Source organism: Bactrocera dorsalis, chromosome 2 (genome assembly GCF_023373825.1).
Source record: "Bactrocera dorsalis isolate Fly_Bdor chromosome 2, ASM2337382v1, whole genome shotgun sequence".
Classification (NCBI taxonomy): domain Eukaryota; kingdom Metazoa; phylum Arthropoda; class Insecta; order Diptera; family Tephritidae; genus Bactrocera; species Bactrocera dorsalis.
The window spans coordinates 68,515,240-68,529,243 of record NC_064304.1 but is presented as its reverse complement, the minus strand read 5'-3'; the positions used below and the strand labels follow the sequence as shown (position 1 = coordinate 68,529,243).

The 14,004-nt window shown below is 37.1% G+C and overlaps 1 protein-coding gene and 1 long non-coding RNA gene across 3 annotated transcripts in view; one reads left to right on the top strand and one right to left on the bottom strand.

Annotated features, from left to right (window-relative positions):
- Nucleotides 1-209: 209 nt before the first annotated feature.
- Nucleotides 210-2,225, bottom strand: LOC125776726 (putative nuclease HARBI1). The gene is made up of 3 exons (XM_049450277.1): nt 998-2,225; nt 795-942; nt 210-715 (listed from the first exon to the last, which is right to left on the bottom strand). Exons 1-3 carry the CDS (start codon nt 1,408-1,410, stop codon nt 641-643), a joined length of 636 nt encoding a protein of 211 aa, XP_049306234.1. The 5' UTR covers nt 1,411-2,225; the 3' UTR covers nt 210-640.
- Nucleotides 2,226-7,792: 5,567 nt separating this feature from the next.
- LOC109579428 (uncharacterized) overlaps nt 7,793-14,004 on the top strand; it is a 36,883-nt gene continuing 30,671 nt past the window's right edge. The window contains exons 1-6 of one of the 2 annotated variants that reach the window (XR_007421946.1): nt 7,793-7,951; nt 8,013-8,175; nt 8,234-8,401; nt 8,490-8,616; nt 8,683-8,809; nt 8,895-13,161. This is a non-coding gene — a long non-coding RNA (uncharacterized LOC109579428). Of the gene's footprint in view, nt 7,952-8,012; nt 8,176-8,233; nt 8,402-8,489; nt 8,617-8,682; nt 8,810-8,894; nt 13,162-14,004 lie in introns of those variants that run through there. The other variant, XR_007421947.1, reaches the window with a different exon arrangement.

Here is a 14,004-nt window from a genome sequence, read left to right as displayed (position 1 = left end):
CAAGTAGTTGGAAGCGAGATATAAATTTTTCTATCTGATAATAAGAAAAAATAGAAAACCGTTAGGCGGAGGACCTTCCCGTTACAATTAAAAACTCATATTTGGAGAAGATTTCTTAGAGGTGTCTAGGAACCCATTTTTCCGAGTACCAATCGAAAAAAAAAATTTTTTTTTTTTTTGAATCACCCTAACATACATATTTATATTATAAAGACATAATGTAACGTTCTCTTACTCTAGCACCCTCCCTAAAATTGGAGTTTTCGAAAACAATTTCGGTGTCTTGTGATTCTTCTAAAACTTCTTCGAAGCCAAGGTCTGCAGCCACACCATGCTTCAGTAATATGTTGTGAAGAATTGTACACGCGTAAATAATCAAAGGCGCTTTTTCAGGGCTGTAATGAAGAATGCGGTGTTTTGAGAGGCACCGGAATCGTGACTTCAAAACACCAAAGGCCCTTTCAATGGTATTACGTGCTTTGGCGTGCAACTTATTGTAACGCACTTCCCTTGCGTTTGAAGGTTCAGCGACTGGCGTTAACACCCATGGCTCCAATGGATATCCTTGGTCGCCTAACAACCACGAATCACTTTGCGTGTTATAGGTATTTGTGAGGTGCATACATGTTGGGGATGTGGTCTAAATACCAGAATCATGGCAAGACCCGGGATATCTCGCGTTGACAGCGGTGAACAGAAGTCGATGATCACAAACCTGCCAAAAATGCAAATATATACATATGTATTAATAGAAAGATTGGTAAATAGTTTGTATAATATAGAACATTACGTACTGCTTCTACATTAAGGCTGTAAAATCCTTTCCGGTTCATAAAAAGTGAGAGAGGAGTAGTGGCGTCTGTGCTTGAGGGTGAAACAATCCCAATATGGGTACAATCGATTGCGCCGATGGTGCCCTTGATCCCAAATTTCGTGTAAAATCTGTAAGAAAAAATTTATTTATTTATTTATATTTATTTTTATTTATTTATCTTACCCCTTCTTTGCATCTGACACATCCTGCGCGCTTGAAGGGAAATAAATTTCACTTCCCTTAACATCAACAATTAGTTTTGAAATAAAGTGCAGAGCTCTTGATACTGAGGATTGGCTCATAGAGAGCATATAATTATTACCAACGCATTTTTGATAAGAGCCATGCCCGTAAAAATATAAACTCGTCAGGAAACGCAGATCAAAAGGAATATTTGACTTCTGCACATCATGCGGCTCCAATTCACTTATCAGCAATTTACATAGCGATTTTGGGAATCGAAATGTGTTAATAAATGCAGTGTCTTGCATAGTAAAGGGATCGCTTTTGTCTCGCAAACCCTTTAAAATTTTTCTCCTACCTCCCGATTCCTCCTCCTCAACAATTGCCGCATATACAAATAAGAGTTCCTCCATGCTAATAACACTCAATTCTCAATATTTTAAAAAATGTCAAATATGCAAAACAAAACAAACATAGATGTTTTGTATTATGATGCCTGCTTTCACACGTCACAGATATTTGTGAGAATAGTGAGCATTTGAGCTTTTGAATTTTCGCCAGAATAAGGTAACCCTCACTACAGTGAGAAACATCACTGTAGTGAGGTTGGTGACTTTTGTGAGGGCATGAGGGCATCAATAATCTACCCGTTTACATAGGCAAATGAGATTATCAACTGTCAAATTTGTTGTATTTGTATTCTTCTTGGTGAATTGTAAAGTTTCGTGAATCAATATTTTTACTCGTGAACTAAAAAAGAAAAAATAATAAAAATTAAAGATATGGAAGAAAAACAAAAGAACGCGATTGTATACTTGATTATGCAGATTGCTGCCAGTAATAAGAAGTTGGCAGAAATACGGAAAAGACGACAACTTAGATTGGAAAAAATATTAACTGAGATAAAAATGCAAAATTCTTTATTGGTTTTTGTAATAAATAACAATAGTCCAAAACGTTTGTGGAAACACGTAAGCAATTACATCATTTTATAAAATTCCCACTTGACGTTGTATTGTAGGAAAGGCACGGGAATTTTTGGGAGCTCGACGTTGCTTTCAATAGTGACCAATTCTTCAAAGAGAGCTTCAGAATGAGTCGGGAATCATTCGAAAATTGTATGTAATGAGCTAACAAACATTGGCAAACGTGATACTACATACAGGCAATGTATTCCATTAGAAAAAAGATTAGCTATCGCTTTGTATGCCCTTGGTTCTTCTGCTGAATACAGAACAGTTGGAAGACTATTCGGGGTTTCCAAAGCGTCTGCATGTTTTATCCTTACAGACTTTTGCAGAGCGGTGTGGGACATACTATCGCCTAAATATTTAGCCAGCTCATTTCTTAGAAAAATTGGATTTCCCCAATGTCTGGGCGCAGCAGGTAAGTTTATGAATTTGAAATATTTTACCCATAACATGCAAATAAAATTTATTTCAGATGGATGTCATATTGAGATTAGGCCCTCCGCATCTGATGCTGTTGACTATTTCAACTACAAAGGTTGGTACTCAATGGTTTTACTAGCCCTCGTAGACTACAGGTAAGTTAACAATATGCATGTTTTGGAAAATACTTAAAACATTTTTTTTAGATATAGGTTTATGTACATTAATGTTGGAGCACCTTGTCGTTGCAATGGTTCCCAAATATTTGAAAAATGCGACTTGAAAAGAATTTTGCAAAACCCTCTGCTTAAAGAGAATGCGGAAAAACTTTGTGACACTAATGTCCCAATTGTAGTTCTTGGACACTCGGCGTTTCGCTTTACTCCGTTACTAATGAAGCCCTATCCCTATAACCAAGCCGCTTAGGATCACGAGAATATTTTCAATTACCACTTATCTAAATCTCGAAGGGTTGTGGAGAACGCTTTTGGCCACCTGAAGGCAAGGTTTAGAAGGATAGGGAATTGACAACGATATTAAAAACGCTATATTAATAATAAAATGTTCTTTCGTCTTGCTCAATTTTGTAAACGAAATGAATGATAGCATAAACAAGAAATGGTTGCAAATGCAAACTAATATATATATATATATATATAATAAAAATATATATATATATAATATAAAAATATTCTCCTGGACTAGATATATGCTTCGTGGTGCAAAACGTAGTTCTCATGTTTTCAAGGATATGTTGTTATATCCCTTCTTCTTCTTTACTAGCGTGGACACCGCTTACGCGATTATAGCCGAGTCAACAACAGCGCGCCAGTCGTTTCTTCTCTTCGCTACGTGGCGCCAATTGGATATTCCAAGCGAGGCCAGGTCCTTCTCCACTTGGTCCTTCCACCGGAGTGGAGGTCTTCCTCTTCCTCTGCTTCCCGCGGCGGGTACTGCGTCGGATACTTTCAGAGCTGGAGTGTTTTCGTCCATTCGAACAACGTGACCTAGCCAGCGTAGCCGCTGTCTTTTAATTCGCTGAAGTAAGTCAATGTCGTCGTATATCTCGTACAGCTCATCGTTCCATCGAATGCGATCGCAGAACTTTTCTCTCGAAAACTCGTAACGTCGACTCATCGGTTGTTGTCATCGTCCAAGCCTCTGCACCATAGAGCAGGACGGGTATTATGAGTGACTTATAGAGTTTGGTTTTTGTTCGTCAAGAGAGGACTTTGCTTCTCAATTGCCTACTCAGTCCGAAGTAGCACCTGTTGGCAAGAGTAATCCTGCGTTGGATATCCAGGCTGACATTGTTGGTGGTGTTTACGCTGGTTCCAAGATAGACGAAATTATCTACAACTTCGAAGTTATGACTGTCAACAGTGACGTGAGTGCCAAGTCGCGAGTGCGACGACTGTTTGTTTGATGACAGGAGATATTTCGTCTTGCCCTCGTTCACTGCCAGACCCACTTGTTTTGCTTCCTTATTCAGTCTGGAGAAAGCAGAACTAACGGCGCGGGTGTTGAGACCGATGATATCAACATCATCGGCATACGCCAGCAACTGTACACTCTTATAAAAGATTGTACCTGCTCGGTTAAGTTCTGCAGCTCGAACTATTTTCTCCAGCAGCAGATTGACGAAATCGCACGATAGGGAGTCGCCTTGTCTGAAACCTCGTTTGGTATCGGACGTCTGGAGAGGTCCTTCCCGATCCTGACGGACTTTTTGGTGTTGCTCAACGTCAGTTTACACAGTCGTATTTGTTTTGCGGGGAAACCAAATTCAGACATCGCGGCATAAAGGCAGCTCCTTTTCGTGCTGTCGAAAGCAGCTTTGAAATCAACGAATAGGTGGTGAGTGTCGATTCTCCTTTCACGGGTTTTTACCAAAATTTGGCGCATGGTGAATATCTGGTCGATTGTTGATTTACCAGGTCTGAAGCCACACTGATAAGGTCCAATCAGTTTGTTGACGGTGGGCTTTAATCTTTCACACAATACGCTCGACAGAACCTTATATGCGATGTTGAGGAGGCTTATCCCACGGTAGTTGGCGCAGATTGTGGGGTCTCCTTTTTTATGGATTGGACATAGCACACTTAAATTCCAATCGTTGGGCATACTTTCGTCCGACCATATTTTGCAAAGAAGCTGATGCATGCTCCTTATCAGTTCTTCGCCGCCATGTTTCAATAGCTCGGCCGGCAATCCGTCGGCCCCTGCCGCTTTGTTGTTCTTCAGGCGAGCAACTGCTATTCGAACTTCTTCATGGTCGGGTAATGGAACGTCTGCTCCATCGTCATCGATTGGGGAATCGGGTTCGCTTTCTCCTGGTGTTGTGTGTTCACTGCCATTTAGCAGTCTGGAGAAGTGTTCCCTCCATAATCTAAGTATGCTCTGGGCATCGGTGGCTAGATCACCTTTGGGGGTTCTACAGGAGTATGCTCCGGTCTTGAAACCTTCTGTAAGCCGCCGCATTTTTTCGTAGAATTTTCGAGCATTACCCCTGTCGGCCAGCTTATCAAGCTGTTCATACTCACGCATTTCGGCCTCTTTCTTCTTCTGTCTGCAAATGCGTCTCGCTTCCCTCTTCAACTCTCGGTATCTATCCCATCCCGCACGTGTTGTGGTCGATCGTAACGTTGCGAGGTAGGCAGCCTGTTATCTCTCCGCTGCGACACGGCACTCCTCGTCGTACCAGCTGTTCTTTTGCACTTTCCGAAAACCAGCTGCAACCGCTGTACGTAAGGAGTTTGAAATGCCGTCACACAGTTCCCTTATACCGAGTTGTTGACGAGTGCTCTCAGAGAGCAGGAGTGCAAGCCGAGTAGAGGATCGTTCGGCTGTCTGTTGTGATTGCAGCTTCCCGACGTCGAACCTTCCTTGTGTTTGTTGGCGTGCGTTTTTTGCTGCACAGCGGCGGGTGCGAATTTTGGCGGCAACAATATAGTGGTCCGAGTCGATGTTAGGACCTCGGAGCGCACGAACATCTAAAACACTGGAGACGTGTCTTCCGTCTATCACAACATGATCGATCTGGTTGGTGGTTTTTCGATCCGGAGACAGCCAGGTAGCTTGATGTATCTTCTTATGCTGGAATCTAGTACTACAGATAACCATATTTCGGGCCCCGGCGAAGTCGATCAGCCTCAACCCATTTGGGGATGTTTCGTCGTGGAGGCTGAATTTACCGACTGTAGTGCCAAAGATACCTTCTTTGCCCACCTTGGCGTTGAAGTCGCCAAGCACGATTTTGACATCGTGGCGGGGGCATCTCTCATAAGTGCGCTCCAAGCACTCATAAAAGGCATCTTTGGTCACATCGTCCTTCTCTTCCGTCGGGGCGTGGGCGCAAGTCAGCGATATGTTTAAGAACCTCGCTTTGATGCGGATTTTGGCTAGACGTTCATTCACCGCAGTGAATGGTAGTACTCGGCGACGGAGTCTCTCTCCCACCACGAATCCCACACCAAACTTGCGCTCCTTTATATGGCCACTGTAGTAAATGTCACAAGGACCTACTTGTCTCTGTCCTTGTCCCGTCCATCGCATTTCTTGGACGGCGGTGATGTCAGCCTTTATTTTCACGAGGACATCAACCAGCTGGGCAGCGGCACCTTCCCAATTAAGGGACCGGACATTCCAGGTGCATGCCCTCAATTCGTAGTCCTTATTTCGTTTGCCATGGTCATCATCAAAAGGGGGGTCACTCATCCGAGGCTTGTTGTTCCTTTTCATTGGGGGTGTTTTTTTACGTGTCGGGTCCCAAACCCAGCGCACAACCCTATGCAGGGGATGTTTCGCCTTCTCACGTTAGCTCGCCTTCAAACGGATGTTCTGAGGCTACCCAGAGGATACTTGGTCAAAGACCGGAAGTCGTGAGCTGCTTGAGTCATATGCAAAAGAATCGTTTCTGGCCACTCCCAAGTGAATGGCGATCAGAGAACTTTCCTCACTTGCGTGAGGACTCCATCCTCCATGTTGTTATATGCTTTCCTTAAATGCTTCTAAGAATTTTTCGAGGATGTCATTTCTTTTTCTTTCAATTTGATGGGCCTCCCTGCCATCCTCTTTAATTGCTTCAATTTCCGCCACAATTTTTCTATTTGAAGCCCGGAATTCCTCCAAACATTCATTTTGAATATTATTTGAAATATGTTTTTTTCTTTTTCCTCGTCTACAAACGGCAATTCTTCTTGGGAATCCAGCGTAATGGAAGAGCTGTTAAGGAGTGATGCACAGTCTACAACTTCGTGAATTGTAATAAATTAGTTTATAATAGTTTATTAATATAAACTTTTCAAATTTCTGTTTTGTTTTACTAACCTGTGCTCTTCTCCACCAATGTTTCCAAATTGAAGCTTTTATAGCTCCCGAGGATACCATTTATTTTATAGATTTCCTCTCATCTCTGTAAAATTTTATGATTAAATGCACATGCATATTAAATAAACTTACCTGTATTTATTTGTCGAATTATGTATTTTCACACGAATTTCATTCGCGGAATATACATGCCCCTTTGTGGGCATTTCTACAGACATATCCTCTAAACGTGAGAATTACGTTTTACACCACGAAGCTGTGGCAACTTGTCCTCCCACAAGCATAGAAGAAGTTCAACTTCCTCTTTATCCCACCTTGATCTCTTTTTCCTGAAAAATTAACAAATTTACATATATTTTAAATAATAATTTTATTAAAAAAAAGTTTACTAACCTCTTTCTTTTTAGTTTTGTGAGCTGCTAACTATCAGGTCTCAAATTTGAAGCAATATTTTGAGACTAACGACTGTTTAGTGAATAGTAACTAGTCACAAATTGAGACTGTACCTCAAAATATCTCAAAAAGAGACTAGAGACAGGTTACAGAATCCTGCTATTAATGGGAATTAGCGTAAGTAAGAAAGTGAAAAACTATCGAAATACTTTTATGTTAAAAGCGCAAACAGGGAACAACGTAAACCCGTAACCCGTGTCAACTGATACGATCTATCTTATGGCAGCGCAATGTAAGTGATCAGCCAACACCGCTTCTCCCTTCCGTAGATTTCCACGGCATTCGGATTTTTGCCGTCAAAACGTGTCAGCTGATTGCTCTCCCACAACGTAGGGTTGCCAATCTCGATATACTGTATTAATTATAAAAATTGTCTTCAATATGTTTGTAATTTTCTTAAACTAACTCAAAATCAGAGTCGAAAGCTATTATTAATAAAGATATAAATTATTTTTAACAGTTTGTTTTCAGTTTTGATATTTTATATTATGAAAAATTGTAATTGTAAACTTAGATGTGTACAAAACTGTATATGTGTATTGAGCAATGGCAACATTGTTCAAATGAAAACAAAACAAGATGACAGCTTTCTGTGTTTTTACCACGGGCTCAAATTTTGACACATTATGCTCATTAAGGAAGGCAACTGAGGAAGCGAGTAGCGTTTTTCGCTGATCACGCTATAAAAGAGAAAAGTCGATACACAATTTTTCAAAAAGAAGAATCCATAACAGAAGCAGCAAAAAACGCAATTTTGTGCTTAATTTTGACGTTTCAACTGGTAAGCTTTTGTTTGATAAATGTTTTAATTATGAATAATTTTTTAAATGAACCTATGATAGAAAAAAGCCGAAAGTTTTTTAAATAAAACTGCGTACACTGATAATTTCTTTGGAGATTGCACCTTTGCCTGCGAATATACCGCACCGTATATTCCCCGGATTATTAGCCGGCCACAACAACAACAACAATATAAATCGTGATAGATTTTATGCAGATATCACTGTTAGATAAACAAGTTTTCTTTATAAGAAATTGATCTATAAATTGTAATTTTGTTTAGTATGCTTCGTTTACGAAATACTTCTTTTATTGGTGCCACAAAACAAAACTCACAGAACCTTAGGATGATGAAGCTCCACAGCTCTTAGAGAACTCCTATGCATAGGAGAATGGTGAGGCAAAAAACACCAAAATACTGATAACAGAACATCGAGAAAAAATTATTGAAGTAAGTTTATTAAAAACGACTGGACATGGCCGTTATATCACCTGTTGTTTAAGATTAATGAAATAATGAAATTAGTTTTTTTTTACAGTTGCAGCTGTTTGGTGGTTATACGTTTAATCAAACCGCTGCCTTTGAAATTATGCAAGATGAAAGACAAACTTTGCTGTATTGCCTATGACATCGAGATGGAACAGCGAGTTGTATTGGAAACAACTGTGCTTATCACCAATTGTTTTCAACTAACGAATTTTACAAATATAATATTTTTTTCTTTGCTACAGTTACCCGATGTTTGTGTGATAAAGGTTTTGAGGCGCTAGTCTAACTGCTATTAATAAACGTTTAAGGACAAGACATCACTAGGCATCTAGTGATACGTGTGCTCAAGAATGATGTGGTAAATTAAGGGTAAGTAATGAAAAAATGTAACAGAGGAAAAAATATTCTAATTTTCAGAAATTTAAAATTAATCTTGATTCCCTACAACGAAAAGATATGGTCTTTATCGGCGAAGTTATTTTGGCTGAGATGGCAAAGTATTGCGGTGGTTTTTGGATGTGTGTGAAACAAGAAAAGTAAGAAAAGAGTTACAGAACAACGAACATACAGTAGTAGCAAGGGCCAAAAGTTTTGAAAAGAAATTTAATATTGTTATTGTGTCAGGTATAGGTTCTTCGTTTTTTTCTGTTTATACATATAATATATATTTGAGTTAAAAACGATAAGGCAGTTAATAACAGTCCGTATTAACAACTCGTAACAAACATGCTAACATGATTAACCTATTCGTTAAAAAATAAATATGTTATAGGTAACACATAAATAACCTTTTCCCTAACAAAAGTATTTGTTCAGCGTTTGAAAAGCTGATACTCTCGTAGTATTTCTTTTTGCTATTGCTCTCTCAATGTAAAAGTATGTGCTCTTCTCTGCTCGGAGTCTTGTTAGGTAAAAAACTATAGCTGTAGCAATAGCCAAAAAAGAAGAGCTTTGCTCTGGCGTAGCGGTAGCAAAAAATTGGGAGCGATATGAGAGTAGAGCTAATTAAAATTTTCATGTGCTACAAAAATATATGTGAACAGAGGGATTTGTTGCCACCGTTTAATACCGCTAATAAAAAATGTAAAACAGAGAAAACTAAAGAAAATGCGAAATTGAAATATATTTCATGAAACGTTTTGCAATGTGATACATAGTAATATTAATTTTCAATTACCAATGATTAAAAACACGTAAAAAAATGTAGGCTTAATTCACCTTATTAAGTACTGAAAAGTTCAAAAGTCAGTTATTATAATATATTATAAAAAAAGATTTAAATAATTTCGCGGTATATTAGAAGTCCAATATAAAATAATTTTTAATTGTAATAATTGTTGGGTATTTTAATTTAAATGCCTAAAAATTATTATTTTGCCCGATCAATGGAAAATTATATAAAAAACGCTTATTTTGCTCTCACACTGGAATAAGTTGGACATTTCTTTATTCCTGCTTCATCACCAGTCACAAACACGCAAAACTCTGTTATTTATATTGCGTTCAAACAGCATTTAAGCATTTTCATATGGCTGCTTCTGCGACGCTCAGAGATTCTGTGAGGGTTTTTTAGGTTTGTAGTCATCTTTATCGAGTAAGGCCGCCCAGGACGTTCTTAATCTATTAATTCAACATCTCAACTTCAAAATCGTACACACCACTTTTAGCCCGCAAGCTCAGGTGGTGCATGCCATTGTAGAAACATACAAGTAACAAAGGAATTATATGGTCGTCAACAGCTGAGATCACTTGATCTAAATAGTTGATTTTTCGGCACAGAGATTTAAATAAAAATACTTAAAAATAGTAAAGAGGTTGCAGTATAGGCGCGTTAGCAATATTTTTTTGGGTGTTAGGTTCCCCAAGAGGTCAAATATAAAATATACAATACTAAACAAAACTATTTGTAATAATTTAAACAAAAATAGATAGATTCTTCAAATATTTTTAATAAAATAGAAAATATTTACCAATATTTTGATACAATAAATAAAATTTTAATAAAAACTAGGTAAATTTAATCTTTATGAATTTTAGTAATCGAAATGTATTTGAAAATTTAACTATAATGTAATTAAAATAATAAATTGGATACCATAACACGGCAACACACTCGTTCCTTTTCTAAGACATTTGGCCGTTTTAGAAGTAGAATATTTAGGAAGTCCAAACGAACTGCCTGGGCTTTTGCCCTGAGTCTTCCCTCGTTCTATTGCATTCTTAATGTAATTTCTTTCATTCTACAAGCTTTCGCCTGTGTATGTATGGGTGAAAATGATAGGATTTATTACTTGTAGGTTTATACAATGGTGCATGCTCACCATAAACTTCCACCAAATTAGATGTCTTTCGGCTCAAATATGTTTATTTGAGACACGTATACATATACAAGTACTTATATATACGCATGCACTCAATGAATGAAATATTTCCAGCTCAATAAGGTTTTTACTTTTCCCCACCAGCGCACATAGGAGCATTTGGTCTCAAAAACCGGACAAAATTATTTAAAGTAATTTTATGAGTGAAAATGCATGATTAAATATAATAATGCAATATATTAAAATAAAACAAGTAAGGAAGTGTGCAACCGAACATTTTATATTGAATATATTTGAGAAGGGGGTAGTGCCGACCAGATTTGATTTATTTTTGCCCATCCGGAAAGTATTTACCCGATTCAACCCATTTTTCACACAATGAAATACTATTGTCAGAAAATGATTCTGCGTGAATTTCAATTTTATATCTCACAAATTGAACGATATTTTCGGTCAAAAGTCAACTACTGGTATCGGCTTCACATATTCGGTACCAAGGGCTTGAACAGTTTTGGATGGATTGAGACATTTATTGGTCAAAAGGTAGCTTACTTTAAGGAAATTATTACCGCAAAATTGTATTCCGTTATATTAATTAATTCTTTATTTATGTATTGGAAAGTGAAAGAATCAAATGGAATTTTAAATTGTGTTAGATGGGAAGTAGGCGTGATTGTAGTCCGATTTCGCTCAGGACACAGGAAGATGAAAATAATGTTATGTTCCAAATTTTGTCGAAATTGGTCAATCGGGTCCCGAGATATGGGATTAAATTTTAAAAATTAATACTGTAACTACTAATAATATTACTATTTATTTTCACCAACTTGTTGTGCCTCCTCTTTCAATACAACTATGTCGTTTGAATAAGGAAATGTCGGATGATGATTAATCTTGCTTTGAAGTAGATAAATTCCGGCACCCTCAGTGTTGAGAAACCCTCCCGCGACTTTAATGATTACATGTATGTATGTGTGAAATAATAATACGTAATTTAAATATTAACAAATTGTTGTTAGCTTATATTCTCCCATTTTATTGCAAACTTTATCAATATATTCGTCAAGTGTCTTATCAGCTTCAGGAATTGGCAAATCACTTACTTTTTTCACCCATTCCGTCAACGGACTCGTCACAAAGTCCTGAGTATTTATGCCATTCGTACCCATTAATGTCTTAAAAGTCTCCGCGTTGGTGAGCTAAAGGGAAATACTTAAAAATATGTTAACCAATTTTCGGGAACATTACACTTACAGCAGCTAATTGCGCATCCGTAAATGCTATAGAAAATGCTACAAAAAGTTGTTCCGTTTGTTGTTCAAAGTGGTCCCCCAACATTTTGTGATATATAGTACATATGTATGTATATTTTGTTCTGTATTCACTAAAAGTGATTGGAAGGATTATGACTGGAGAAAATATTCTTTGTTTATACATGTAAGTCTATTAAACGAACAATTAACTTTATTGTACCAGTTCCAGGTTAATGCATTTTTCTGAAAATATCGAAAATGTTGAAAAAAGTTCAAGTTATTTATTTACACCTACCTACACCACCCTATGTTTCATTCGATGTATTTATTGGGTGAGTGTCGTATGCGTGAAAAAGCAATATAGGTTCTTGTTCACTTTTAACTCTCTCCATGTTTTCACGTAATTATTTTGTTGCCTCGTCCTTTCGAGTATGACCTCCGTCTACTGGTTGATCACTAAAAGATAGCACAAGGTATGTAAGTTAATAATATACATTACACAAATATTTTTAGAATCTCCTCTGGCGCTTCTTCTGGTAACTTTTATAAAAACTCTATTCATCATGAGGTTAACAGCCTCATCCGTGGATCTTCATTGCTCCGCCAAGAATTTCTTATTTACCCCAATACAGTTCTGACACTGCTTCTCTACCTTTTCTTCATCCACTTCCATCTCTGCACTCTTTCTGCTGTCGTAGTCCAAGCCAGACTTAAATCTCCGCTCCTGCTGTCTAGTTGTGGAGTCTAATCGCATTTAAACGTCGAATTTAATAACGCTATTGACACCATTTTACTTTCCGATTCTTTGGCGCCGCTTTGAAGGTACCGTTGGGAAGAGGAAGTCCTCCTGATTAAAAAATATGTGAAGTTATAGGTACCTTAAACGCTTAGTTTACGAGATATTCGACTTTAAAGTTCAAACATTCTCAAAATTCGAACATTTCAACAAGCTATATCACTACATTTAACTCTTGTTATACAAATTTTTTTATTTCAAATTCATTTAATTAAACATGTAAACATTTAAAGAAATTCACAATTTACCCTTTTTGAAAGTTTTATATGCAAGAAATCTATATTTTAAAAATCACTTTTTACACTTGTAGTGAGCACCATTTATGTGCTAACAATTATGAGGAAATGGAACGCTGCCATACGATAATAAGCAAATATAAGCAATTCGTTGAATTTCTCTATTTTCATATAGTTTCTCTTTCTTTATTTAGCAATCTTAGTTCTAATAAAAACAAGTGTGTCTATAAATTATATTTCAAATTAAAATGAGTATAAACAATCCATTCCATGCGTATGGATATTTTCTTACTTAAATTTAATACAACTAAGTAATATTAAATAATAATATTACGTAATAAAATACTTAGATTTTTAAAGAGTACTACGCAAAAGATCTTCAGTCACCCTAGGAATTTGCTCTACCAAGGTTATTTTTTTAAAGGGAGTACTACGAAAAAGTACTTCAGCCACTCCATGTATTGGCTCGACCAGGTTTATTTTTTTAAAGCAACGCAAGAAGGAGTAATATGCGAAAGTACTTCAGTGACCCCAATATGGTATAAATTTTATATTATCATACAGTATTACTTATTTGTGTATATTAACACTAAACCTTCCAGTACAGGTCAAATTAACCGTTTTCAAACTTTTGTACGAGTAAAACTTACATGTTCTTAACCCTTTCAAGACCGCACTTAAACCAACCACCAGAAAAATTTTTTTCTTGATTTTCTGACTTAAAATGGCTCAATTAACTGCCATAAAAAGGTCAATAGCGTGATCCGATCAAAAGATATTAAAAGTTGCTTATAAGCAACTTTAGGCGTTTAGGGCAGTATTTGAGTGATATAAATACATATATGTTTGTTTTGTATTTTAAGTGTGATAAGATAAAAAACAGTTCTTGTGCGTATTGCAGCATAGATGATCTTCAACAACATGACGGCGTTTCGAACTAGACGCTTCTGAGAAAGAA

Excerpts from the sequence above, each read along its gene's own strand:
- LOC125776726 (XM_049450277.1), bottom strand. The coding sequence starts at position 1,410 with ATGGAGGAACTCTTATTTGTATATGCGGCAATTGTTGAGGAGGAGGAA. Across the intron at positions 943-997 it reads GTGTCAGATGCAAAGAAGGG|ATTTTACACGAAATTTGGGA; the intron begins GTAAGATAAATA and ends TTTTTCTTACAG. Across the intron at positions 716-794 it reads ACAGCCTTAATGTAGAAGCA|GTTTGTGATCATCGACTTCT; the intron begins GTACGTAATGTT and ends CATTTTTGGCAG.